We start from the raw sequence: 24,755 nt of genomic DNA on the forward strand, positions 1-24,755 counted from the left end.
GGCAGGGCATTGCAAAGTATTGCAAGGCATTGGGGGGCATTGCAGAGTATTGCGGGGCATTGCAAAGCATTGCAGGGTATTACAGAGCTGAGCATGGGGGGGGATGGCTGAGCATGGAGGGATGGATGGATGTGACTGCACATGTCACTGAGCAGCGCTGTGGGCACTACACATCCAGCCCACAGCGCGGCTCCCATCCGATCTCTCCCCCTCTGTACCGATTGGTACAGAGAGGGGAGGGAGGAACCCCCTCTCATTTGACGGAGCGATCACATGGTAAACGGCCGAGATCAGCGGCCGTTTACCGTGATCCGTGATGCGCTGGGTCCTCTGGACCCGGCGGTCACGGATGTTCCCATGTGCGCTCCCCAGGGGGCGCGGGAGCAGTTTTCTGGAATCACGTCATATGACGTGATCCCAGAGTTATCCAACCGCCCTGCAGCTGTCATTTGGCTATGGGCCGGTTGGCAACTGGTTAAAGATGTCCTCCGAGATTTGTTGCAGTTATGTGTGGTGGTTTATCTTGATGATATCCTCATATTTTCCAAGTCCTTGGAGAGCCACCACACAGATGTCTGTCATGTGCTTCAGAAACTAAGAGAAAACAATCTCTATTGTAAACTGGAGAAGTGCGAGTTTCATCATGAACAGGTTAAATTCCACTGCTGGTTTTTCGATGGACCCAGAGAAACTTTCAGCAGTCCTACAGTGGCCCCGACCCGTGGGTTTACGTCCTCTGCAGCGTTTCCTGGGCTTTGCCAACTATTATCGGAAGTTTATTCGTAACTTCTCGTCTCTGGTCTAGCCCCTGACTGATATGATCAGAAAGGACGGTAACCCACAGAGTTGGTCTCCGGAGTCCATTAAGGCCTTAGAAAGTCTCAAGGCTGCTTTTGTTTGTGCTCCTGTGTTGGCAGATCCTGATCCTACATTGCCTTTTATCCTAGAAGTTGATGCTTCTGAGACTGGAGTTGGTGCCCTTCTGTCTCAATGTCCTAACTCTGAGAGCTCTATGCATCCGTGTGGCTACTTTTCCAAGAAATTGTCACCTGCAGAGTGCAATTACGAGTTTGGTGACAGAGAGCTGTTGGTGATCATTTTAGCCCTGAAAGAATGGAGACATCTCCTCGAAGGTACCACTGTGCCGGTTCTCATTCTTACTTACCATAAGAATTTCACATTCTTGTCTGAGGCTAAGCGCCTCTCTCCCAGAAGGGTGCGATGGGCTCTTTTCTTGTCGAGTTTTCATTACTTTGTCTTTCTTACCCGGTACTAAGAATGTAAGGGCTGACGCCTTGTTTCAACACTTTTCCTCCACTTCAAAGTCGGAGTCTGTTCCGGTGATTCCTTCTGATTGTATTCTGGCTACGGTTCGCACCAGTCTTACTTGTCTTTTGGGTGACAAAATTCTTGCTGCTCAGGTCTATGCTCCTCCTGAGAAACCTTGTGACCGCTGCTTTGTCCCAGAGAGTCGCCGTACTGCCGTGCTCCAGACTTGCCATTCTCCCAAGGCAGCTGGCCACCCTGGGAAGAATCGACTCGTTTGGGCCATTTCCCAACCATTCTGGTGGCCTAGTCTACGGGCTGATGTAACTGCCTTCGTAGCTGCCTGTTCCGTGTGTGATCAGAGTAAGACTCCACGACATCTTCCAGTGGGCCTCCTACAACCCATACCCAATGGAGAGAGGCCCTGGACCCACCTGTCTATGGATTTAATTGTGGAGTTACCCAACTCCCAAGGCAATACTGTTATCCTTATGGTGGTTGACCGGTTCTCAAAGATGTGTCATTGTATTCCACTTAAGAAGATGCCCACTTCTAAGGAACTGGCTTCCATTTTTGCTCCTGCGATCTTTCGCTTACATGGACTACTCAAGGTGATTGTCTTGGACAGGGGTGGTCAGTTTTTCTCCCGGTTCTGTTTCAGCTTGCTTTTTCTCTGCGTATCACCCGCAGTCTAATGGGGCCACAGAACGAGCCAATCAGTCCTTGGAACAATTCTTAAATTGATATATTTCTGACCATCATAACAACTGGTCAGACCTATTACCGTGGGCAGAGTTTGCTTACAATAGTGCCTTGAATTCTGCTTCCTGAATGTCCCCGTTTATGGTAAATTATGGCTTCCAACCTTCCATGTTGCCTGACTAGTTTGTTCCACAGAGTATTCCTGTGTTAGAGGAGCATCTCCGTGGTCTTCGTTCCGCTTGGGCACAAGTTCAGGAGGCTTTGCAACATGCTAACGATAGGTACAGACTCCATGCTGACCGCAGACGCCTGCCTGCACCTTCCTACTAGGTTGGGGACAGAGTCTGGCTGTCGTCTCGCAACTTCTGACTTCGTGTTCCTTCTTTGAAGTTCGCACCTCGTTTTATTGGGCCTTTCCGTATCCTTCGCAGGATTAACCCAGTGGCTTATGCCTTGGACCTTCCTCCTAGTATGAGCATCTCAAATGTGTTAAATGTCTCCTTATTGAAACCTTTGGTCTGTAATAGCTTTACCACCTCGGTGCCACGTCCTCACCCTATACAGTTTGAGAACCATGAGTATGAAGTACAATCCATTGTTGACTCCCGTAGGTTCTGTGGGCGCATACAGTACCTGGTGCATTGGAAGGGGTATGGTCCGGAGGAACGCTCTTGGGTCTCATCCTCGGACGTACATGCCCCTGTCCTCCTCCGTGATTTCCATTGACATTTTCCCCTCAAGCCTGGTGGTTCTCCGAGGGGGAGGGGTCGTTGAGTAGGGGGTACTCTCGGGGCTGGGCTCAGCCCTTCCTTCTCTGAGCTGGCCGCTCAGCTGTTGGCTAATTGCCAGCTCCCATCTCTCTCCACAGTTACCCAGCTGTTGATTCTGCTCGTCAGTCCTGCCTACTTAAAGTCATCCAGCTCACTTGATCTCTGCCTTCGCCATCACAGAGACTTTCTGCTGCGTTCTTGTTGAAGACTCGCTTGGCTGACATTCCTTCTGGCTCCTGATCCTGCTTGCTGTACTACTACGTTTATCTCTGGCTTTCTGGCATTTGCTTGGCTGACTACCTGATCCGGTTACTGAACTCTGGCTTGTTTGAATACGCTTATTCTGTTTACCTTACTATTATTATTATTATTAACCATTTGCCGCCTACCATATTGCAAAATGATGGCGGCAAAGTGGTTTCAATATCCTGACAGGACGTCATATGACGTGAACAGGATATTAAGCCGTTGCGCGCCCCCGGAGGGGGCACATCGCGGGCATTGTTGTTGCGGTGTGTCAGTCTGACACACCTCAACTCCGATCTAGGTAAAGAGTCTCTGAAGGAGACTCTTTACCACGTGATCAGCCGTGTCCAATCACGGCTGATCACGATGTAAATAGGAAGAGTCGGTGATCGGCTTTTCCTCACTCGCGTCTGAAAGACGCGAGTAGGGGAGAACCGATAGGCTGCTCTCCTGACAGGTCTGTGCTGATTGTTTATCAGCACAGCCCCCCTCGGATCCCACCCAGGACCACCAGGGAAGCTGACAGTGCATTGAGGTCTGCTTGTAAATTGGATACATCCTGCAAGGACGTTATTCCACTGCCTTTCAATGCCCATCCAGTGGACATTGAGTCCACGGGACCCCCGTGGGCACACTCACGGAGTGCCCACTATGCCGCATCTTACGGGGACGTACAGGTACGCCAATTTGCCCAGCCATGCCATTGTGCCGACGTACATCGTCATGCGCTGGTCAGCAAGCAGTTAAAAAAGGCCTGGATTCTTTCCTAAATGTACACAATATAACTGGGTACTAACATTTATAGGTAAAAGTTGATCCAGGGAAAATCTGATTGCCTCTCGTGGGATCAGGTAGTAGTTTTCCCCCCGCTCTAGCTCATTGGAGCATGCTTTGCTGGGGTTTGCCTTCCTCTGGATCAAGTGTTGGTGTAGGTTTGTGTATAGGGATTGTATTTTTTATTTTATTTTTTTTTTGGTTGAGCTTGATGTAACTTTTTTCGACCTGACTATGTAACTATATATATATATATATATATATATATATATATATATATAAGGGCATTACAAAAACAGATGATTTCAATAAAACAATGTGTGAAAGGTTAAAAGCTGAAAATCTAAGAAAAACGCTAAAACGTTGTTCATTAACCCTTTCATGACTAAGCCTATTTTTGAAATTTGGTGTTTACAAGTTAAAATCCGTATTTTTTGCTAGAAAATTACTTAGAACCCCCAAACATTATATATATTTTTTTAGCAGAGAATCTAGAGAATAAAATGGCGATTGTTGCAATATTTTTTATCACACGGTATTTGTGCAGCGGTGTTTTAAACGCAAATTTTTGGAAAAGTGACACTTTCATGAATTTTAAAAAATGCAAACAGTAAAGTTACCCCAATTTTTTTGTATAATGTGAAAGATGATGTTACACCGAGTAAATACCAAACATGTCACCCTTTATAATTGCACGCACTCGTGGAATGGCGACGAACTACGGTACCTTTGAATTTCCATAGGTGACGCTTTAAAAAAATTTTACGGTTACCAGGTTTCAGCTACAGAGGAGGTCTAGGGCTAGAATTATTGCTCTCGCTCTGACGATCGCGACGATACCTCATATGTGTGGTTTGAACACCGTTTACATATGCGGGCGCAACTTCCGTATGCGTTTTCTTCGCTTCGCGGGGACAGGGGCAATTGTGTTTAAATTTTTTTTTTTTTTTTTTTTTACTTTTATTGCTGTCACAAGCAATGTAAACATCCCTTGTGACAGTAATATGTGGTGACAGGTACTCTTTGTGGAGGGATGGGGGGTCTAAAAGACCCCCCATCCCTCCTTTACACTTCAAAGTATTCAGATCGCTGAAAACGGCGATTCTGAATACTGTGTACTTTTTTAAATTCGGCGCCATTGGCAGCCGAGTAAACGGGAAGTGACGTCATGACGTCGCTTCCGCGTTTACAACAAGAAGGCTGGAACGAAGCCGCTCGCAGCTTCGTTCCAGCCCGCCCCCAGCCGCCGAAGGCAGCCGAACGGACACCGGGCCTCCCGATCGCACGGGAGGCCCGGTAACAGCGGCGGGAGGCGGCGGGAGGGGGGGGATGTCCCCTCCCGCTCCTCCTGTATAACAGCCGAGCGGCTTTTAGCCGCATCGGTTGTTATACAGGGGTAGCCGATCGCCCGCTGTAAACAACGGTACCGGGATGATGCCTGCAGCTGCGGGCATCATCCCGGTATAACCCCGGAAAGCCGAGTACGCATATCTGCGTACGGTCGGCGGGAAGGGGTTAACTGTAGCTTTGATCTTTTGGGCTCTGCTACTGTGACACCTTGGGGTTTATTTACTAAGGGCAACTCCAGTTTGCACTGAAAGTGCACTTAGAAGTAAAGTCACTGTAGATCCGAGGGGGATATGCAAGGAAGATACAAAACGGCAATTTAGCTTGCACATGATTGGATGATAAAATCAGCAGAGCTTCCACTCATTTCAGATCTACCCCTTAGATTTAGAGTGACTGCACTTGCCTTTAGTAAATAAACATTTACCAAGCTAAACCTTTACCATTACTAAGGCAGTGAAACTGATCAAATCACCTGTGCAAAATAATGGGAAGCCTGAAAACATGATCTGTTGGGGCGCCTTGAGGACTGGAGTTGAGAAACACTGGTATATGTAGTATATACAGCTTTAGCGATAACTTGGCAAAATAAATCTAAAATACTCCCCTGGAGTTTGGCTTTAAGAAATGTTCTCCTGACTTATGCAGTATCAACCAATCATCTGAGTGTCTGACTCAAATTATTGGTAAATATTGTCAATTATAATGCCTTTTGTTGCATTTATTTGAAGTGATTTGTGCAAATGATCACAGATGCAGTAATCTGAAGGCATTCTTTCAGTGTCCAAGTACGTTTCCATGTCAGTTGTTGGTGGGTGATTTTTTTTCTCTTCTCGTTTGGCCAATTTTCAACTTCATTTACTACCTAACATAGCTATTTATGAGTAGCTTTATGTCACATAAAAACTTGCACTCTGTTTTGACTTTTCCTGTTCATGGATTTTTTGAACTTAAGTGAATTTGATTGACATTGATGTAGGTGTTCAATAAATTACTCCTCAGACTAAAAGAAGTACATATTTCCTGATCTTTTGACTGTCTCATAGGTGTTGACTGCCTAAAAATCTGGAATGTATAACCTGGTCATGTTCCTTGACACAGGAGTTGAGAAGCACTGTGATGAAACAAAAGTTGCCAGTTTATCTTTTAGATGTCAAATTTTGTGAATATTCTATTTTAGACCTATTGTACTTTGCTGTTTTCACAAACTCCCAAAGAAGCTTTTGTATACTAGAGCCTTTTCTTTCAATGAGAATCTTTTGGCCTCTTGTTCTATTTCATATTTCATCTACTCTGGGCTCTTAGAAATATAATAGAGGGAAAATATGCAAGCAAGTAAGCATTAAAAAAGTCACTTGCTAGTTTACAAAAATGTATTTAGTTCCATAACTTTATTTTCTTGTATTGCACTTTTCTATTCCTACTATTGTACATATGGTTCTATTTTTCTACTTGATTTTGTGCTAATAGAAACTATAGCCCTTTTTTTTACAGATTTTTTTTTTTTTTTTTTTTGAATATGATGACTGTAATTTTTAAAGCGGAGCTGCAGTCAAAAATTGTATCATTCTAACTTCTATTTAGACATGTAGTAGATTTGGTTTTACACATGTGATCGAGTATGCCATTTGATGGCCTAAAAGTTCAGATGAGAGCTGACATAAGCACACTGGTTGTCACTATAAAGGCATGCCTTATATATATATATATATATATATATATATATATATATATATATATATAGTGAATAATGATAACGCTGGTATGTTTGATTAAGGATTTATTAGCATTCATGAAACATTTCTAACCTGAACTTCCATTTGGGAAACCGTTAAATCAGTGGGCTTCATTTTATTTCAGTTTTGATTTGTGTAGTTGGTAAACATTTATGAATGTGGAGCTGCCTTATTTGTTTACTACATGTGCAAAGCTTTCTCCTTAACCATTTTAACACTGTCCATAGCAATCTTACTGCTACAGGGCGCCTCTCCTGAGCAGAATCGCGTGTGTGTGTAATGTAATATATATATATAATTCTGCACTCCTGCCTGCAGGGGGCGTGTCCTGCTTCTGCTGTGATTATTCACAGCAGAAGCCTATCTGCGGGTGTGGGGCACTGGATGTCCATCAGCACCCGCCGATCATCAGTAATACACACACAACTGAGTTTTGCCTTAATAAACAAGGCAGATATCAGTTCTGAGGGGGGGAAGCAATGAATTTTGTGTTTTTGCAAAGCAGGGAACAAAACCTTCTCTTCCCTTACCAAAAAGACAAAATACGTAGCAGAATACATATTGGCTCAAATTTATTTATTGGATATGTTTTAGAGCAGAAAGTAAAAAAAAAAAAAAAAAAAAAAAAAGTTTTTTTTGTTTATACCGCAAAAAATATAAAACACAGTGGTGATCAAACACCACCAAAAGGAGGCTCTATTTGTTGGAAAAAAATGACATAAATTTTATTTGGGGACAGCGTTGCATAACCATGCAATTGTCAGTTAAAGTAACGCAGTGCTGTATTACAAAAATGGCCTGGTCATGAAAGGTGGTAGTGGGGGGGGGGAATCCTCCTGAGATCAAGTTAATAGTACTACCCTCAAGTACAGGTTAGAAAGGACCTTAAGTTTAAAAAAAGAAATAAAAAATAGCAGTTGCAAATTCTGCCCGAAAGTGGGAGAGGGTACCTCCCTAATAAAAAAATAAAAAAATTAAAATATATATTATATATAGTTTTTTTTTTTTTTTTTTTTACTTTCAGTTTTGTCAAACTAGCTCTTACTGTAGACTTTGAATCGATATATTGAAGGTATGAGGAAGAATTCATATCGGCTCCACCTTGCTTTTAAAAAATATTTAGCATTTGATTGCCATTTCTCACAACTGTAACATGTCTCTTGTTTTTTTTTTTTTTTTTCATTACCCCAATCCCTTTTAAACAGAATCAATATAGATTTGAAGGAACTGGATTTCCAACTATCCCACAGCTTATAGAACATCATTACACAACAAAGCAAGTTATAACTAAAAAATCAGGAGTAGTTCTGTTGAATCCTGTTGTAAAGGTATGTATAAACACATTGCTGTGCTAAACATAACATTAGGTAATCAAGTTTTATTATTTGCTGTGATTATTATAAAGGCATAACTGATCCCAAGAACAAAAATGTAATTTATTGCAGCTAACCAGTCCTTAGAGGACTGTGGTGGCTGCATTAGTTTTTTTTCAGGCACAGAACGTTTTCAGCAGGTGCAGAAAATACCTGATGACTTGTCAGAAATGCAAAGTGTGAGCTTAACTATAAAATGGCATTGTTTTATTTGTTTAAACTCCTAATTCCCCCCATTGTCTACATAAAGGAGATGAACAAAGGCAACCATATTTGTAGTCCAGCCTCGGTGACGGCCATTGCTTTCTTCGTAGTGTGGAGTAGTGATCATAGTCGACCAAGGTTGGGAAGTGTGTTTGATAGGCTTACTGGGTAAAAAATAAGGGAGAAAAGCCTAAAAAAATATACAGTGTCTTGAAAAAGTATTCATACCCCTTGACATTTTCCACATTTTGTCATGTTACAACCAAAAACGTTAATGTCTTTTATTGGGATTTTATGTGATAGACCAACACAAAGTGGCACATAATTGTGAAGTGGAAATGACAAATGGTTTTAATTTTTTTTTTTTTACAAATATGTTAAAAGTGTGGCGCACATTTGTATTCACCCCCCCCCCCCCTTTACTTTGAAACCCCAAACTATTATCTAATGGAACCAATTGCCTTCAACCTAATTAGTAAATAGAGTCCACCTGTTTGTAATTTAATCTCAGTATAAATACAGCTGTTCTGTGAAGCCCTTTGTTAGAAAACTTTAGTGAACAAACAGCATCATGAAGGCCAAGGAACACACCAGACAGGTCAGGGATAAAGTTGTGGAGAAGTTTAAAGCAGGGTTAAGGTTTTAAAAATATATCCCAAGCTTTGAACATCTCACAGAGCACTGTTAAATCCATCATCCGAAAACTGAGAGTATGGCACAACTGCAAACCTGGCCGTCCACTTAAACTGACAGGCTGGGCCAGGAGAACATTAATCAGAGAAGCAGCCAAGAGGCCCATGGTAACTCTGGAGGAACTGCAGAGATCCACAGCTCAGGTGGGAGAATCTGTCCACAGGACAACTATTAGTTGTGCACTCCACAAATCTGGCCTTTTTGGAGGGGTGGCAAGAAGAAAGCCATTGTTGAAAGAAGGCCCGTTTGCAGTTTGCGAGAAGCCATGTTGGGCACACAGCAAACATGTGGAAGAAGGTGCTGTAGTCAGTTGAGACCAAAATTGAACTTTTTGGCCTAAAAGCAAGACGCTATGTGGCAGAAAACTAAAACTGTACATCACCCTGGACACACCATCTCTACCCTAAAACATGGTGGTGTCAGCATTATGCTGTGGGAATGCTTTTCTTAAGCAGGGACAGGGGAGCTGATCAGAATTGATGGGAAGATGGATAGAGCCAAATGCAGGGCTATCTTAGAAGAAAACCTGTTATAGTCTGCAAAAGACTTGAGGCTGGGGAGGAGGTTCACCTTCCAGCGGGACAACGACCCTAAACATACTTCCAGATCTACAATGGAATGGTTTAGATCAAAGGATCAAAGCATATGCATGTGTTAGAATAGCCCAGTCAAAGTCCAGACCTAAATCCAATTGAGAATCTGTGGCAAGACTTGAAAATTGCTGTTCAGACTCTCTCCATCCAATCTGACAGAGCTTGAGCTATTTTGCAAATAAGAATGGGCAAAAATGTCACAATCTAGATGTGCAAAGCTGGTAGAGACATCCCCAAAAAGACTTGCAGCTGTAGTTGCAGCGATAGGTGGTTCTACAAAGTATTGACTCACGGGGGCTGAATACAAATGCATGGCACACTTTTCAGATATGTATTTTTAAAAAAATTGGAAAACCATTTATCATTTTCCTTCCACTTCACAATTATGTGCCACTTTGTTTTGGTCTATCGCATAAAATCCCAATAAAATACATTTACGTTTTTGGTTTTAACATGATAAAATGTGGAAAATTTCAAGGGGTATGAATACTTTTTCAAGGCACTGTAACTAAAGCAGTTACCACCTCTAAACATTTCTAAGTTGCAACATATTGCATTTTTGTTTTTGGGTTTAGATTGATCTCTACATGTGTTTTTTAAATTTTTTTATTATGTATATATAGGCATAAGGACCATGATGTTTTTAGGTATAGCATGCAATTATTTGTGTGTATCTGCAATTCTCCACCATTGTATGCTTTACTATCCCTTCTCACAATTCCCTTTCTGTATGGCCAATATCTTTATAGTTGTTAAAGGCTCAGGTATCTTCAGTGAAATGCAGAGCTCTGCCAGTGGCTAGTTTATCAATCTCTATAATATTTGCAATAACAAAAAAAAACATGGAGCTTCAAAGATTTAAACATGTATTCACATATAGTACATTAGGAAATCTTTAGAAAACATTGATTTCAGAGGCGCAGATTATCTCAGTTTTCTTCAAATGATAAAAAAATGATAAAAAATAATAAAACAGTCCCAAAAGAAAATAAAGTGTGATAAAATTGGTGTCATAGAGCAGTGGTCATCAGCCCTGTCCTCAGGGCCCACTAACAGGCCAGGTTTTATGTATTAGAGCCCTTGCACACTGGGGCGGTTTGCAGGCGCTATTGCGCTAATAATAGCGCCTGCAAACCGCCCCGAAAGTGCCGCTACTTTAATTCCAGTGTGCAAGCCCCGAGGGCTTGCACACTGGAGCGATGCGCTGGCAGGACGGTAAAAAAAGTCCTGCTAGCAGCATCTTCGGAGCGGTGAAAGAGCGGTGTGTATACCGCTCCTTTACCGCTCCTGCCCATTGAAATCAATGGGACGGCGCGGCTATACCGCCGGCAAAGCGCCTCTGCAGAGGCGCTTTGCGGTGGTATTTAACCCTTTCTCGGCCGCTAGCGGGGGGTAAAACCGCCCCGCTAGCGGCCGCATACCGACGGTAAAACGCCGCTAATAATAGCGGCGTTTTACCGCCGACGCCGCCCCCCGCCCCAGTGTGCAAGGGCTCTTACTTTGGGGAGATGCAGACTAGAATACTTAAATCTCTGAGCAGCAAATTATTTCACCTGTGATGTATTTCAGTAAGAGCCCTTGCACACTGGGGCGGTTTGCAGGCGCTATTGCGCTAATAATAGCGCCTGCAAACTGCCCCGAAAGTGCCGCTACTTTCATTCCAGTGTGCAAGCCCCGAGGGCTTGCACACTGGAGCGATGCGCTGGAAGGACGGTAAAAAAAGTCCTGCTAGCAGCATCTTCGGAGCGGTGAAGGAGCGGTGTGTATACCGCTCCTTTACCGCTCCTGCCCATTGAAATCAATGGGACGGCGCGGCTATACCGCCGGCAAAGCGCCTCTGCAGAGGCGCTTTGCGGTGATATTTAACCCTTTCTCGGCCGCTACCGGGGGGTAAAACCGCCCTGCTAGCGGCCGCATATCGACGGTAAAACGCAGCTAATAATAGCGGCGTTTTACCGCCGACGCCGCCCCCCGCCCCAGTGTGCAAGGGCTCTTATCTTGCAAACCTGGCCTGTTAGTGGGCCCTGAGGACAGGTTTGATGACCACAGTCATAAAGAGTCTAACGTGCAGATCAGTCTCTTCACAAATTACCAATAAAAGTGCCCCCCCTAACTCCCTTTATGTGTCAAACTCACCAGAAGGTTTTGCCTTACAAAAATCTTTAGCAAACAACGCTTGGGTGTACACAAGAACACTGATCTGCACGTGGGACTCTCTGACACCAATTTTTTTCTTTTGGGACTGTTTGTTTTTATTATTTTTTATCTTTTTTTTTATTATTTGAAGAAACTGATGTAATTGCCTCTGGAATCTGCTTTTTAAAGATTTCCTAATGTACTATTATTCAATTAATTAAGCGGCTGCAGGAACATGATGATTGTTTTACACAGTGATGTATTGTTTTTTATGTGTATGTAGTGCATTGACACGTTGTTTATGTTTATACAAAGTGCAGTGATTTTAATAGATTTAGCATTATTTATTCTCATATACAAATGGTTAATACTTTTGCCTGCTCCCTTCACACAGTGTTACTGTATATAGTCTTTCTAACTTTTCCTCCTTACATGTATCTTCGACATTTGACCGCCACAATCATCATAATCTTTTATGCAGCAGTAGCCTGTAAGAAGGTTGAAGCAACGCACACATGTTACACAGCTGTTTTGTGTGTCATCTCTGCCAAAAGCTGAAGGCATACTCTGATAGCAGAACCTTCTGTAGTTCAAATAATAATAATATATAATAATATTAATATTATAATAAAATAATAATAGTGTGTGTGGCCATGGCTGCCTCACTGCTGAAACAAGGTGTCATTCAACTTGGAAGTGGGCTGCTGCTAATAAACAAAGATAAGTTCATGTAGAGGGGTATTGCAGCGTTTTCACTTTTAACAGGGAGGTAGACTTTTTCTTAAAGTACAAGTCTACCCTAAAGCTAAAATCCCTGCATCTACAGATATCCACGATCTTACACTAACCTATCTAGCCCTGTAACAATGAAATCGGTATACTTACCTTTTGTGAGCTGTCAGCCACGACTTTGCTGTGGAGGCAGGTGCAGAGGACACGTCCGACAACGGAATCCCCATTGTAACTCTATGGGTGACGTCACTCCCCATTCATTTCACAGTCGTTGTTGGCTGTGTCCTCTGCAGAGCTTCCGCAGCGGGGTCAGATCAGCTTCAGAATACCGACAATACCAATTTATTCTTTACAGGGCTAGATAGGTTAGTCTTAGAATGTGGATGTCTGTAGATGCAGGGGTTTTAATTTTAGGGTGGACTTATTCACCATCTAAAATAGAATACATATCAAACGTTTAAACTGAGAAAATGTGCTATTTTAAAGCGCAGCTCCAGCTGCGCTTTGTGAATGGCTCAGTTGCAGGGGAAGGAGGGGGGCAAAGTTCTGGGAGTAGGGACGGGTACATGTCAAAAATGGGTACCTGCTCCCCCCTGAAAGGTGCCAATTGTGGGAACTGGGGGGGGGGGGGGGGTGTAGAAAGCAAACCAGCGGAGCTATCCAAAAAAGTTGGGACAGGGCAACAAAAAACTGACGAAGTAAGTGGTACCAACAAGCAAAAGCCTAGAAGAACCATTTAACAGGTACTTAGGTTAATTTGGAACAGATGAGTAACTTGATTGGGTATGAAAGGAGGCGTCTTAAACAGTCCGTATCTCAGAGGTAAGGATGGGCAGAGGTTAACCACTCTGTGAAAAGCTGCTTTTAAAAAAGATCAATTTCAGAATAATGTTCATCAATGTAAAATTGCAAAGACTGTAAATATATCATCATCTACAATACATAATATCAAAAGATTTCATGAAGCTAGAAAAAACTGTGCAAGGGACAAGGCTGACATGCAATATTGGATACCTGTGATCTTTGGACCCTCAGGCAGCACTGCATTAAAAACAGGCATGATTCTGTGATGGACATCACTGCATGGGCTCATAAATACTTCCAAAAATCAATGTCTGTGAACACTGTTCACCATGCTATCCAGAAATGCCAAGTAGAGCTCTTATCATGCAAAGAAGTCATATCTGAACATACTCCAGAAACGCTGCTGTCTTCTCTGGACCAAAGCTAATTTAAAATGGTCTGTTGCAAATTGGAAAACTGTTCAGTATCCAGGTTTTAGATCAGCATATGCTCCCATCCAGACAACAGGACAGTGCTAAACTGCATCTATGACAATAGCATGGCTTCGTAGTAGAAGAGTCCAGGTACTTAACTTCCGTGCTTGCATTCAAGACCTTTCATCAATTGAAAATATTTGGTGCATTTTGAAATGATAAATATGACAAAGATTTTATGCAAGAGTGTGATAACATTCCTCTCCAAAATCTCCAGCAATGGCTCTCCTCAGTTCCCAGACATTTACAGAGTGTGGTTAAAGTAGACGTAAACCTGATTCGTGAAATTTGACCTAAGTACCTATATCTGTGGTGTTTTCTTATCTCTCCAAAGCCCTGTGTCTTTCTGCTGTTTTTTTGCTCTGTTACCAGCATGATAACTTCTGACAAGTTCTTCCTCAACCATGATAAAACCAGCCTGAAATTTGTGTGGAGGGAGGTTGCTATAAATAGATCAGCTCTCTACTAAGCTGTTCACAGAACAGCTTTTGCAAGTCAATGCTTTAGTGGAGGGGGTGTGTGCCTTTCCTCCAATCAGCTGTCTTGGCTGTATGCCCAGACTTCACTTTCAGTGCTGAACAGGAAGAGAAAATCTAACATGATGTGCACTTTCTAAAGAATATATAATACTGAAGACAGCAGATATACAAGTAAAACTTTTGTCGGGAGACATGTTTCATCCCTGTTTATCTTCTGAGGTTGTTCACTTCACTGTGTATATGTGAGGGTTTACATCCACTTTAAAAGAGGGGATGCTATACCATGGCAAAACCTGGCCTTGTCCCATCTTTTTTGAGACATTTTGCTGCCATCAATTTCAAGATGACCTACATTTTTTTTCTTAAAATGGTACATTTTCTCAGTATACATTTCAGATATTTTCTATTGTGAATATAATATGGGATTACGAGATTTGTAAATCATTGTATCACTATCAAACTAAAATGAAACTAAACTGCAATACTAATTTGTTTAATTTATTTACGTTCTACTTCCTATTTAGGGTTGCCACACTCGTCACCATCTAGTGTAGAATTTTCATAGCATTAGCCAACAACAGATAGTCCTGTAACCCTTCCTTAGATATACAGTCAATTGTAATTGTGTATTTCATATCGTTCATTCATGTTGTTGGACATCACCTTTGTTTTATTGTACATGGTACTTACTCTTAACTCCCGGGTAAAGACCTCATAATTTGACTTGCTGATTTTTGTCTTTATGTTAATGTTTTTACTGAAAATATATCTTGATGATATTTGCAAAGCTACATTGAATCATGAATCTGCCTGGATGTCTGGCAAAGCTTTTGGACACAACTCCCTTGACAACAAACCTATAACCCTACCCCACAACATGAGACCTCAATTTTTTGCTAGAGTCCTCTAGGTGTTGGACCTTCTTTCTCGTTTGGAGAAGTTTCTATGCTTCACTAGTTCTTATATACTTTGAATTCTTCAATCAGCTGCCTTCTACTATAACAGAAGCAGTGTATTTGGATCAGTGCAACCTTGGTAATGCCCAGCGAACTGTACTCGGAGCCCAGTCTATGGGAACAACCTGTAATGCTGCTTTGGGCACTTGATCCTGTAGGTACTTACCTTGGCACTTATTGTAGTATGTGTAATTGGCTATATAGGCCCCGGGCCATGGTCCATTCCCATGATTTCCATAACCTGAATGCCCCTCTTGTGGTAAGCCCATTGTTACATGTGAAGCCTGACCCGTGACATGAAAGAGTAAGGCAGATTGTTTTTGGGATTGGATCATTACTGTAGCCTTATATCAAGTATGAGGCCCCACTGCTTGCAGTACACTTATTAGCGTCCCCTGAATAGTATTTATTTTTTACATTAAAACTTACTGCAAACCCAGGGACTGTTTTGGATTTTATTCCCTATGGAGTGTTTAGAGCTTCAAACTTGGCGGTATATTTCCAATATTCAGAGCTTGGTCTCAAGTGGATGACTAGGTGTTACATTACATCACATGTCTCACTATTACCACCACTTCACCCCCAGAGCCTTTATAAGATACTCAAGCACTTCCTTCCGCACTCTGCCACAAGGACTTCACCACAGGACAGTCGACACCTGAGTTATTGTGTATTGTCTCTCGACAAGCCTACCCCATTTCATCACCCGACTCTGATTACACCACAAAGAAATATCCTCACTGATGGGAATGATGGAAAATGGGCGCAAGGGAAATGTGCCAAAAGCTCAGGCAAATATTTGCTCTGACAATGGGCTGCAAAGCTCTCAAGCCCTTCAGAATAGTGATGCTTCTGTTGCAGCGGAGCATGACCTCATTTTAACACCTGTCCTTGTATACTTTTATAGCTCTATCTCAGACTTGAAATAACCAAGGTAGATTTCCTTATGTCTGTTTAAATTACTCAGACAGCTAATACCCTTAATTCAGCCATCACTGTCCTTGGCCTGAAAGTGCCAGGCTTCTACTGTACCCACATCTTAGAAGTTGTAGATATGGAAACTTTAAAGATGACCCAAGGATGGTATTGGAGGAGGTTGTGGAAGTTTTCATACCCCCAGTCTTACCCACACCTGATGCTGTAGCTTCATGCAGTCTGCTTGCCAATGTAGATATGGTTCGCGTCTGCTGTCCCCAAAAGCCTTAGTGTAGCACTCCTGATTCTTCTCCTTCTTGCCATACCCCTCTGGGTATTAAGAGACCTGCAATGTCTAAAAAGACTTTCCAATTCATGAACAAGAAGATGGGCTTGTTGTGACGATTGGGGTTCTCTAAAAAAGTTTCAACCCATGAAAATCTTCCTGGCTTTAACGGCATGGCTGTTGAAACCCAGGCCTTGAAGAACAGAGGTTTGTATAACCCTGCCATTTCCATAATACTTAAAGCGGAGTTTCAGTAATCTTTTTGTTTGATAAAAGTCAAAAACTAGCTGCTGACTTTTTTTTAATATATGTATACACACACACACGTCCCACGATCCAGTGGTGCACTCACCCCAACCGTGTTCTCCCCGTCCTCCCTTGGTGGCCCCGCCATCTCTACTATGGGAACCCGGCTGGGTGCCCACTGCGCATGCGGCGCTGCACTCTGTGACTGGTCCTGAAGTATTCTAGGACCTGTTATGTGTCCCAGAAAACTTAGGGAGGAGGAAAGGAGAACTTCTGCTTCCGATCACCTAAGGTGACCGGAACATTAGTGGGAGCAGGTACCTGGCAAAATCGGGTACCGGCAGCCATAAAGCCCCCTCCCCCAAAAAAAACCTCTATTTCACAAACAGAAGCCGGGAGGAGTCCTTAAAGCGGAAGTTCCACTTTTGGGTGGAACTCCGCTTTAAGGTCAGAAGTCACTTGAGTAAAAATCTACTATCATACCTGGAGATCCTTTTTCATATGATGTTTACACTGGCAGTTTATCCTCAGAGATGTCTTGGTATTTCATTTTCTGGCTTTTCTGCAATTGGGACTTGACTAGAACTTGCGTCTAAGTAGTGCTAAGGGACCGGCTTCCACCTCGTCCATCCTATTTCAAAAATCTTTGGCTTCAATCTCACTTGTAAAAACCTTTTGTTTGAGATGTCTCACAGATCAGACCCCCATTACAGCACCCTTTTGAACCTATTGGGCAACTACCCTTGGGTGATCTCTTTTGCAAAATGGCCTTCTTGGTTCCTATCACGCTGGTCAGATATGTTTCAGAGTTGACAGCACTTTCTTGTAAGGAGCCTCTCCTAATTCTTCAAGGATAACTTTGCCTTGCATCCAAAACCCTCTGTTCTCCCTAAGGTGGCGGTATCCTTCCATCCTAATGAAGACATTTTACTTCCCTCCTTATGCCCTGCTCTGAAGCATCACAAGGAAATTGCCCTCCTTATTTGGAAGTAATCAGAGCTGTGAGACACTATCTGAAAGTCACAACTGCAGTGATTGCTGGCTTTGCCAACAGGCATGAATAGCTGCTGCTGCTGACAGCCTGTGATTGCAGTGTTTGTGCTTCCTGGCCTTTGCTATCCTCAAGCAGCTGTCAGAGTAGCAGGAATCAGTAGATTCCTGCTGTTGGGATTTGCTGCATGGCAAATTGCCCATGCGAATAGTGCCCAAGACATGAACATTTTCTGCATCTATCCCTGCCCCCTTCCCTCTTTTCGGTTTCTTTGCAACTTCAACGTGTTTTTCTCCTGTGCTTAACCAGACACAATTTCCTAGTATGTAGTATTTATTGGCTTAAATTTGTATATTACAAATTTTAAGTTAAAAGCCTTGCTACTAACCCCTCACTGCACTGCAGGGTTTTAGATGAGCAACTCTTTGTTTTATTATGCTGTGTTCCTGACTTTTTAGACTATAACTGATAAATGACTTTATAATTGGCATGATTTCTGCAGAATGATCATTACATTAGGAGCTTGGAGAGAAAAGCAATAAAGTGCATTAGACAGAATGTATTTTCCCATATTTTGCCTTGTGTTCTAGAGACAACAGATGCAATAATGAAATCCAATTTTGCATCCCTATTTAGGTTTTGATGAGTAAAGAAAAATGACAGTTCTTTTACAAAGGCAGGTACATCGCCTTCAAACGGTTTATCATAATTTTATAAACCACCACAAGAGATTGTAAGTGGGTATTTCATTTCTGCATGACAAAAAAGGCAAATGTAAATCTAAAGGCTTAAGTTACAGTGTACCTATAAGTAGCTGAATTATTCCTGTTTTCTTGAAATTGTATAAATAATTTAAAAAAATACGCGCTTCACTTTTTACTGACATGACCATATCATAACTTTTTAATCTGTCAGAAACCAACACTGTCACAACATCTCACAACGCCAAGGTAAAATACTGTCATCACACATCAGTGCATCATAACATTGAAGATGCCCAATGTCACAGTGGCACCATACTTCAGATTGTCAGAGTTCATTATTAGGACACTCGCACTCTTCGTGATTTGAATAATCATTAGGCATTCTCACAGGGAGTGAGTGTGCATATCCAACAGTCATTAATCAAATAACAAGGCGTTTGAATTATTTGAGCAGCGGTCTTCAGATAACAATATCCTATATGTACTAAGATTATACATATATGGATTTTGAACTACTTTGATCGGTTCTGTGATGGAAAAAGTGTGGATTGCATTAAATAGCAATAAATTAATTAGTTCAAATGACACATCTGGGAGTTTCTGTTGTTAACATTTAATTTAAGCATTTTCAAGGTAAAGTACAGGAATTGTAATTTCTTTCATTACACCACAAATCAAAAGTACAAATTACCCAATAAAAATACCAATGAGATCAGATAGTAGGAAGGTGATTTTCCATCAAAAGAAAATTTGCTTTGCAGTTTAACTGTGGTCAGTCTATAGAGAATTGAATATTTGTAACAAGCAGTATATAAGGCCCTCTTCACACCTTTCCATGAGGCATTTCATTGGGCTGCTAACTCACCGGAACAGACAAATTAAACCAGCTGCCCTATTGTTTCTTATACAGTGCATTAGTGAATGTTGGGTGCCTAACTATATGAATGGCATTGCTTCAAACCAATGCACGTAAGGTGCATTACCACAGAACAGAGGCATTTAGCCAGGCTAAAACTAGCCCTCACTGACCCCTTATAAGTGCAGTCACTGTGGAGCAATACAGTCTCCAGATTTTCAGCAGAAGCCCTGAAGTCATTGTCTAAATGAGCTCAGCTTACCCTGTTCTCCTTTTCAGTATTTCAGTAGAGACTTCCAGCCTTTGAATTTTCTATGTAAATATAGCAGGTGCTGTGGAGGAGAAAAAAAGCTAGTGAGCTGATTTGCTATGAGAGCTTACTTTGACTACACCAATGCTTTTTCAGTGGTTCTGCTGTAAATCTTGAGGATGAATTACTCCTCAGGATCTGCATCTATAGAGGCCTTTGATTTTCTTGATTTAAAGGTCATTTACGGCTTTTTATTAATTGTAAATGCCCGACTAACCATGGCGTTGTGCTTTGTAATGTTTGCAAATATTGATTCAATGATAAATAGGGATTCTGCGAGTTTACTTCCACTTTAAGTTAATTAATGCTTTCAGAAATAAGTGAAAAGAAAGAAGTGTTAAGTAGTTTTATTAATTAAGAAAATGGAAAGTAAATGAACAGAAGAGAAATCCAAATCAATCAGTATTTGGTGTGGTTACCCTTTGGCTTCAAACAAGCATCAATACTTGGTACATACATCATCTGTGGATGTAGGCTGCCTCAAATCCTTCTGTCTCTTCATGGAATCCCAGGCAGACTTGATGTTGAATTCAGGGTTCTGTGGGACCCAAACCATCACTTACAGAACCGAGTGGTGGACGTTCCTTGCAAGTTTGGGACTGCACTTTTAATGGAGTTGAAGATTTTGTCAGGATCAGTGGTGTCCTCAGTGCTGAGAAATACACACAGATACTTATCCATAATGCCATACAATCAGGGAGGTGTGTGTGATTGGCCCCAAAATTATTTTGAAGCGTGACAATGACCCCAAACATACACTGTCATCTATCTGCAGCGTAAAGAAGAACATGGAACCCAGGAAGAGGCTTTGAAAGACCACCAACTCTGATGTAAAAACATAAATATATTTAATAATGAAACGTAGATCTATACAAATGGGTAAAAAGACGTATAACGTCTACACAATACATACATACATTAAACAAAAAAAACAAAGCACAGAAAAAAATATTACACAAAATGACAATACTCTCCAATGGGTAGTGTACCCTGATAACCGACGCGTTTCCAGTTTTTGAAAACCTTCATCAGGAAAAGAGAGTGGAGTATAGAGCTTCAAATGTAGCCACCAGTAAGCGAATGAATCCCTGATTTCTTACATCCTGTGGAAGCCAAGATCCCGCGTGGAGCGTCACCCCTCCATGTCAATGCACAGAACGTATGAAATCAGGGATTCTTGGATTCCATTCACTTACTGGTGGCTACATTTGAAGCTCTGGCGATATCCTGTCCTGATTATTCTTCATAAGTAGTGACTGTCTATGGGTGGAGTCTGATTGCTGCCAGCTCACTCACTGCCATATAGATTTTGGAAATGCATTGTATTTCAAGCATCCAGTTATCCTGGTGTGGCGTCCGTCTATGTGCCCACTGGAACAGTTGCCTCTTATGCCTTTTTTAACATGGAATTATTCCAATTGAACTAAAATATATTTGACTATACTCCACTCTCTACCCCTGATGAAGGTGTTAAACTGGAAACGCATCGGGTATCGGGGTACACTACCCATTGGAGAGTATTGATGTAATTTTGTATAATTTTTTTTCTGTCTTTTGGTTTTTTGTTTAATGTATGTATGTATTGTGTGGACGTTATACGTCTTTTTACCCATTTGTATAGATCTACGTTTCATTATTAAAGATATTTATTTTTACATCAGAGTTGGTGGTCTTTCAAAGTCCCATTTAGGGGGTATTTCTCTTGGTTCTATTGCACCAGGGATGGGACCACCACACTCTCTATCTGACATGGTAGAGGTCTCCTTTTCTTCTGGAACACTGGAAGTGATAGTTTGGCCACCGAAGAGCCTTGATCTCAACATCATTAAGTCTATCTGAGATTAGATGAAGAGACAGAAGGTTTTGAGGCAGCCTACATCCACACAAGATCTGTGGTTAGTTCTCCAAGATATTTGGAAATACCTACCTGCTGAGTGCACAAGCACTGCGTGTACCTAGAAGATTTAATGCTGGTTTGAAGCCAAGGGTAGTCACACCAAATATTGACTTGATTTAGATCTTTCTTCTGTTCGCTCACTTTGCATTTTATAAATTGATAAAAATAAACAAAACACATTTTTGATAAAGTCTTTGCAGCATTTCTCTCTCTCTCTCTCTCTCTCTCTATCTATCTATCTATCTATCTATCTATCTATCTATCTATCTATCTATCTATCTATCTATATATACACAGTAGCTCCCAAAAGTGAGTACACTCATCACATTTTTGTAAATATTTTATTCTATCTTTTCATGTGACAACACTGAAGAAATGACACAGTTTGTTACAGGTAAAATAGTGAGTGTACAGCTTGTATAACAGTGTAAATGTGCTGTCTCCTCAATATATCTCAACATGCAGCCATTAATGTCTAAACCACTGGCAACAAAAGTGAGTACACCCCTAAGTGAAAATGTCCAAATTGGGCCCAAAGTGTCTATTTTGTGTGGCCACCAATATTTTCCAGCACTGCCTTAACCCTCTTGGGCATGGAGTTCACCAGAGCTTCACAGGTTGCCACTGGAGTTCTCTTCTACTCCTCCATGATGACATTATGGAGCTAGTGGATGTTAGAGACCTTCCGGTCCTCCACCTTCCATTTGAGGATGCCCCACACATGCTCAATAGGGTTTAGGTGTGGAGACATGCTTGGCCAGTCCATCACCTTTACCCTCAGCTTCTTTAGCAAGGCAGTGGTTATCTTGGAAGTGTGTTTGGGGTCATTGTCATGTTGGAATACTGCCCTGCGGCCCAGTCTCCAAAGGGAGGGGAATCATGCTCTGCTTCAGTATGTTACAGTACTTGTTGGAATTCATTGTTCCCTCAATGAACTGTAGCTCCCCAGTGCTGGCAGCGCTCATGCAGCCCCAGACCATGACACTCCCACCACCTTGCTTGACTGTAAGCAAGACACTTGTATTTGTACTCCTTGCCTGGTTGCCGCCACACACGCTTGACACCATCTGAACCAAATAAGCTTATCTTGGTCTCATCAGACCACAGGACATGGTTCCAGTAATCCATGTCCTTAGTCTGCTTGTCTGCAGCAAACTGTTTGTGGGCTTTATTGCGCATCATCTTTAGAAGAGGCTTCCTTCTGGGACGACAGCCATGCAAACCAATTTGATGCAGTGTACGGTGTATGGTCTGAGCATTGACAGCCTCTGGATATGATGCTGAGCATGTGCACTTAACTACTTTGGTCAACAATGGCGAGGCATGTTCTGAGTGGAATATGCCCTTTTAAACCGCTGTATGGTTTTTGACACTGTGCTGCAGCTCAGTTTCAGGGTCTTGGTTATCTTCTTATAGCCTAGGCCATCTTTATGTAGAGCAACAATTCTATTTATCAGATCCTCAGGGTTCTTTGCCATGAGGGGCCATGTTGAAATTTCAGTGACCCAGTATGAGAGTGATAGCAATAACACCAAATTTAACATACTTGTTCCCCATTCACACGTGAGACCTTGTAACACTAACGAGTCACATGACACCAGAAGGGAAAATGGCTAATTGGGCCCAATTTGGACATTTCCACTTAGGGGTGTACTCACGTTTGTTGCCAGCGGTTTAGACATTAATGGCGGTGTGTTGAGTTATTTTGAAGGGACAGCAAATTTACACTGTTATACAAGCTGTACACTCACTACTTTACATTGTACCAAAGTGTCAGAATTAATTACCGTATTTATCGGCGTATAACACGCACCGGCGTATAACACGCACCCCAATTTAGGAGGGAATTTTAAGGAAAAAAAACTTACATTTAAATGCCCATCATTGCAGCCTTCTCAGTGCAGCCATGTCAGTGCAGCCTTCCCCAGTGCAGCCTTGTTAGTGCAGCCTTGTTAGTGCAGCCTTGTCAGTACAGCCATGTCAGTGCAGCCTTCCCCAGTGCAGCCTTCCCCAGTGCAGCCTTCCCCAGTGCAGCCTTCCCCAGTGCAGCCTTCCCCAGTGCAGCCTTCCCCAGTGCAGCCTTCCCCAGTGCAGCCTTCCCCAGTGCAGCCTTCCCCAGTGCAGCCTTTCCCAGTGCAGCCTTTCCCAGTGCAGCCTTTCCCAGTGCAGCCTTCGATCCCCTGTCCTGAGCTTTAAAATCGCCGACCGCGATTTGAAAATGGCGCCGCCGGAAAGAGCCGAGGACCGGCTCGGTGTATTTCGGCGCCGGCGGCGCCATTTTCAAATCGCGGTCGGCGATTTTAAAATTGTGACAGCTCGGGATCGCAGGGGATCGGCGTATAACACGCACCTGCGACTTTCCCCTGATTTTAAGGGGAAAAAAGTGCGTGTTATACGCCGATAAATACGGTATTTACAAAAATGTAAGGGGTGATATAAAATCTCCCAAGCATGTTGTTATCTTAATACTAAGAGACTACAACTTGATCTATTCCTATTTTATTGGTCTTTGAGGCTCTCAGCTATATTGGAGATCTGATGACAAGGTTTCAGACTTTTTGAAAATAATTTGAAGTCTGGAAAGTAATCTTCTAAAGAGCGATTATTTTATTTTTTTTTTTTTGAAAATTATTTTTATTGCAAGTTTTTGATACAAACAAATACACATACTACTTAAGTGCTTACAGTACATATGTATGACAATTTAGGTGGTATATTACATTTCTGCAGGTGTGGGTTGCAAAACTTAAAAACAAAACAATTATGGGGTACGCTTCTCCCTGCCCAAGACATGGCCTTGAAAAAATGTCAGACATCTACCAGATGTATCGAAGGATATCAAAGCTCAACACTTCAAGCTAGTCCGGGGTAATTACGGATATCTCAGCATGTTATCTGCGTAAGCCCCATATCCATTAGGCCGTGTCAGGTTCAGCCAACCATGTACGCCAAACTTTATCATATTTCATTGGGCAACCCCTATTTATGTATGAATCTTTATACAAAGGAAGGCTGTTATTGACCAAATGTTTCCATTGCACCAAGGAAGGGGGAGTTTTTTTTTCCACTGTGTTGCTATATTTTTCCAGGCATAAGAGTAACAACCCAATCATTGTGCGTTTTGCTATAGTTGGTACAAGGGTTTCTATTAATCCCAGGAGACAAACCTCCATTACTTGTGGCAGTGTGGCCGATGTGACCCTATTTATCACATTGAGCACCTCCCTCCAATATTGCTGGACTTTAGGGCAGTGCCAGAAAATGTG

At 42.2% G+C, this 24,755-nt stretch overlaps 1 protein-coding gene across 11 annotated transcripts in view; it reads left to right on the top strand.

Annotated features, from left to right (window-relative positions):
• The window catches only part of FER (FER tyrosine kinase), a 460,890-nt gene that overhangs the window by 201,348 nt on the left and 234,787 nt on the right, over nt 1-24,755 (top strand). For all 11 annotated transcript variants that reach the window (XM_073624598.1, XM_073624589.1, XM_073624593.1 and 8 more), the window contains one exon: nt 8,047-8,169. In XM_073624598.1, coding sequence (XP_073480699.1) covers nt 8,047-8,169 — 123 coding nt within the window. The remainder of the gene's footprint in view (nt 1-8,046; nt 8,170-24,755) is intronic.

This window comes from Aquarana catesbeiana, linkage group LG01 (assembly GCF_042186555.1).
Source record: "Aquarana catesbeiana isolate 2022-GZ linkage group LG01, ASM4218655v1, whole genome shotgun sequence".
NCBI lineage: Eukaryota > Metazoa > Chordata > Amphibia > Anura > Ranidae > Aquarana > Aquarana catesbeiana.